This window comes from Priapulus caudatus, unplaced genomic scaffold, assembly GCF_000485595.1.
Source record: "Priapulus caudatus unplaced genomic scaffold, Priapulus_caudatus-5.0.1 Scaffold4148, whole genome shotgun sequence".
Taxonomy (NCBI): domain Eukaryota; kingdom Metazoa; phylum Priapulida; class Priapulimorpha; order Priapulimorphida; family Priapulidae; genus Priapulus; species Priapulus caudatus.
Window position 1 is genome coordinate 6,336 of NW_014581209.1, and position 4,351 is coordinate 10,686.

General features: G+C 47.3%; 1 protein-coding gene across 1 annotated transcript in view; it reads left to right on the forward strand.

Moving 5' to 3' along the window:
- Positions 1–2,507: 2,507 nt before the first annotated feature.
- The window catches only part of LOC106819715, a gene marked incomplete at its 5' end in the record, with an annotated part of 5,331 nt that continues 3,487 nt past the window's right edge, over positions 2,508–4,351 (forward strand). Inside the window, one exon of the mRNA XM_014824313.1 lies at positions 2,508–2,723. Coding sequence (XP_014679799.1) covers positions 2,508–2,723 — 216 coding nt within the window. The remainder of the gene's footprint in view (positions 2,724–4,351) is intronic.

Sequence of the window (4,351 nt, forward strand, 5' to 3'; positions counted from 1 at the left end):
GTGTGTGTTGTGTGTGTGTGTGTGTGCGTGCGTGCGTGCGTGCGTGCGTGCGCGTGTGACAGACCCAGACTCGGCGTTTATAACACCTAGGATTGAAGTGTAGGCGCGTGTGGCGTGTTAGCTAGCCGTTAGCGTGTTTGTGTGCATATGGGCGTGCATGCGTGCGTTCGTGCGTTTTTGCGGGCATAGTGCGTGCGTGCGTGCGTGCGCGTGTGTATACAGATTCTGTGGTTATAGTGTGTGTTTGGATAATTTAATATTTAAATATATGACATCTTTCTCTTAAGACGTAATCAATGTGCATCTTGTGACCAATAGTTTACTTTTCAAAATTTGACGACACGCGCGCGCGCACACAACACACACACCACGCACGACACACACACACACACACACACACACACACACACACACACACACACACATACAGAGAGAGAGAGAGAGAGAGAGAGAGAGGGAGACAGACAGACAGACAGACACCGTGTATAATAATATCTTTTATGCGCGTGTCAGATAGACTCACATACTCCGTCATGTAAGATGGCGGGACGTCGAGATGCTGACGCTGTTTATATGCACAGCTATTGTGCTATATATATATATGTTCGTCTAACAATAGCTTCTGCATAGCGAGACGGAGATTTACAAACCGTTTAACAAGACGATTTGAAAACAAAGAAGGAACCGGATCAACAAGCCTCGTGTTGTATATATATATATATATAACTCGTGTTTAGCTGGCGGAGGGAGGTTCTATAAGATATAAGGTCTGAAATTGGGAGAGGGGCAAGTCGGTGGGGAAGAGGGCCGTAGATGGAGAGAGGGACCAAGAGGGTGAACGCGGTTTCGGCGAGGAAGGAGGGCATGGGAAGGGGGTCGTAGATAGGGGAGACGGAGAGAGGAGAGGGAGATTGAGGCGAGAGAGAGAGAGATTGGGGAGAAGGAGAGAGGAGAAGGGGGAGCTTCCCCGAGTACTCTTCTGATAGTACTGTATAATTCGCAATGCGTCCAGATATATGGATAAAACACATAGCTCTAGGTAGATGAAAGATAAGCGAATTGATTTACCTTGCGAGCAACAACTCCACCGCTGCCGCCTCTCCGACTCACATACTGTCTACTACTTAGTCACTGACACAATCTATTACTGTCTACGTTTCAAGATCTGCTAAACCGACTGCAATCTATTAGTTCTTTGAATTTTCAGCTTTATTAAACGCAGACGTATCTGCGGTGTATTGTAGTCGCTATCAATAAATACCCTTGGGTGGAACCTCGTCTGAATTTGCGAGCAGCGCTATACGTGTTGGCGTTGCTCATGTAGCAGTACTTGGCGTTTTTAAACACGATTACTCGTGATTTTATCTGCACGTGGAGAGATGCTAGAGGCCTCGGGGCGCATGCTGGAGAGAGAGAGAGAGGGAGGGGGATGGGAACGAACGCACGGAAAGGGAAGAGAGAGAGAGAGAGAGAGAGAGAGAGAGCGGGGAACGCATTGAAGAGGGAGGGATATCGAAAGAGAGAGAGATAGAGAGACAGATATCGAGAAAGAGAAGAAGAGAGAGAGGGGGAGAAAGAGGGGGAGAACAGCAGCAGCAGCAGCAGTAGTAGTAGTAGATGCAGTCGTTGTAGCGTGTGTAACTCGTTTACCGTGACCACGAGATGAGCAATGAACAGCTGAGGGACATCGCTCGTCGCATCTGCGCCGTGTTTTGGAACCTTTGAGACGCATCAACAGCTGTGCTGCTTCGTTATCGTCAACGTTGTCGTCGTCGTCATCATCGTCATCGTTGACGTCGTCATCATCGTCATCGTTGTTGTCGTCGTCGTCCTAATTGTTGTTGTCGTCGGTTTAGAAATTCCGTCGCATGATCGTGAGAAACATTAGCGGATGGGTGAAGCAGCGTGTTAAGTGTGATACTGTGGCTGTGAGTGTGATACTGTGGCTATAAGTGTGATCAGGCGCTATCCCACCAGTGTAGCAACTTTACCGTGTGCTGATTTTGACAGATTTTTTGACAAACTTGAAGAATATAAATTATATCTATGATATATGTAAGTGTGACTGGGTTATTTTGAGGTGTAAAAGCTCGACACAAATCCTTGACAAAGTTTGGTTGTGGTTGTCTGTGTGATCAGGCGCTATCCCACCAGCTGGTCTAACACTCTGTAGTAAGAGGTTTATACCATCATACTTTGTATACTTGCTGTCGTGGCAATGCACGTTCGCATAGTTTTTGTACGAGCGTGTTTTTGTGACTGTATGAATTTATTCTAAACAATTTTTTCACATATATAGTGATTGAGACTACACCCAACTCGTAATGTAAATAACTCGCAATAACTCGTTAAAATATAAACTCTTTGTAATAATAATTATATAGGTATTAATTTAATAACAACAATTATAATAATGTTATTATTATTAATAATAATAACAACAACAACAACAACAACGCACCGTTGTAAGTGAAGTAAAAATCACAAAGCTTTCTTTTTCTTCCCAGAGAGGGCGCCAGCTCAGACGACGGCCTCGTCGACGGAGCGTGCTGAGGAGCCATCGACGAGCACCGACCATCTGCGCGCGGGCCGCGAGCAGTCGACGCAGGCACCGACGCCGGCCCCACCCCTGCCGCTGCACAATGTACATGAGTACTACCGGCAGCATTACCCCTACAACCCAATGGACCCTCGCAATGGCGTGATGGCATCCGACTCATACGGTGAGTGGCGTGGCGCCCCCTGTCTGCCGTGGTGGCGCCCTCTGTCCGTCGCTGTGGCGTCGCCTAGCCGTGAGCGGTGCTATGGCGAGTGTATACGTAGACAGGGTGAAAGTAGATGTAGCGTAGGCAGTCAGGCTGCGTTGTGCTTGCTATTGGGCATTAGATACTCATCCCTCGAATTGCGTGTGACTGGACTACATGTACCTCCTACAGATCTGATTTGCTCGTGACGTCTACAGACTTCTTATAGATAGTGTAAAGATCTGCTGTACCACTTATCAAAATCCGATTAGGTGACGAAATACGGCGTTCCGTGGAGGGCGTTTTGACAGCTTGAGGACAAATGACTAGCGTTCCTATTGAAACCGCGTACGTGCATGAGCGTTACATTGACTCGTAAAGTAAAATGGTCTGGAAATCACCTTACCACGATTGGTGGGTGAAGAAGTGCGAGCCGGCATTTTGCTGTAATCTGTAGTAAGGCAAGGCTGGTATCATTTCGCAGCAGAACACGGTCATCACAGCCGTGTAAGTGGCTTAGGGCGTGGTTGGGCGTTAACGCACAGGTTATGTGTAGAGCCTGCCTTAAACCACCCACGCCACCAGACAAGTGCCTCTCGCACAGTAGCACCCCGTCACCCTCCCCCGATCTACTGTATACATTCAACCACTGTCCTCTCGATCTAGTGTATACTATCAGTACCACATCACACTCATTCTCATCCTAACTCTCATCCGCATTCTCATCCTCATCCTCATCCTCATCCACATTCTCATACTCATCCTCATCCTCATCCTCATCCGCATTATCATCCTCATCCTCCATACTCATCCTCATCCTCATCTCATCCTCATCCTCATCTCATCCTATCCTCATCTCATTCTCCATTCTCATCCTCATCATCATCTTATCCTCATCCTCATCCTCATCCTCATCCTTCCATCCTCATCCTCATCCCATCCTATCCTATCCTCATCTCATCCTCATCCTCATCCTCATCCTCATCCTTATCGTCTCGCGTAGTCGGATTACGGCGCTGGTTGAAGCCAGTAAGTGGTTGTAATTGAGTATCGTCGGTGGCTAGGCTGATTAGCTGGTGTCCGTCATCCCAGGAATGAATGTACAATATATACAATACATTTCAGTCTTCTCCACTGCCGCCTCTCGCGCGCGTTCTCTCCTCCTCACCTCTCCATTTCTAGCTATCTCTCTCTCTCTTTTTTTTCTCGATATATTTCTATTTACCTCTCATTCTAAGGCCCATTGATTCATTCTAATTCTAATTCCTAATTCCTAATTCCTAATTCCTAATTATAATTATAATTCATTCTGATTCTCATTCTAAGGCTGAGTGCGAGCAGACATACGTGAGGCGGCCATGGGCGAGCGATCTCTCACAGGTCCTCCTGTACTCGCCTGCTCCTCTTATCTCATCGCCTCCTCTTCTCTTCTCCTTTTCCTTCTCTCCTGCGTTTCCTCTCCTCTTCTCCTCTTCTGTCCACTTCTCTTCTGCTCTTCCTTCTCTCCTGCTTTTCCTCTCCTGCTCTTTCCCTCCGTCTTTCCTCCTTCTCTTCCTCCCCTCGTACTTTTCTCCTCTTCCTCTCCTCTCCTCTCCTCTCCTCTCCTC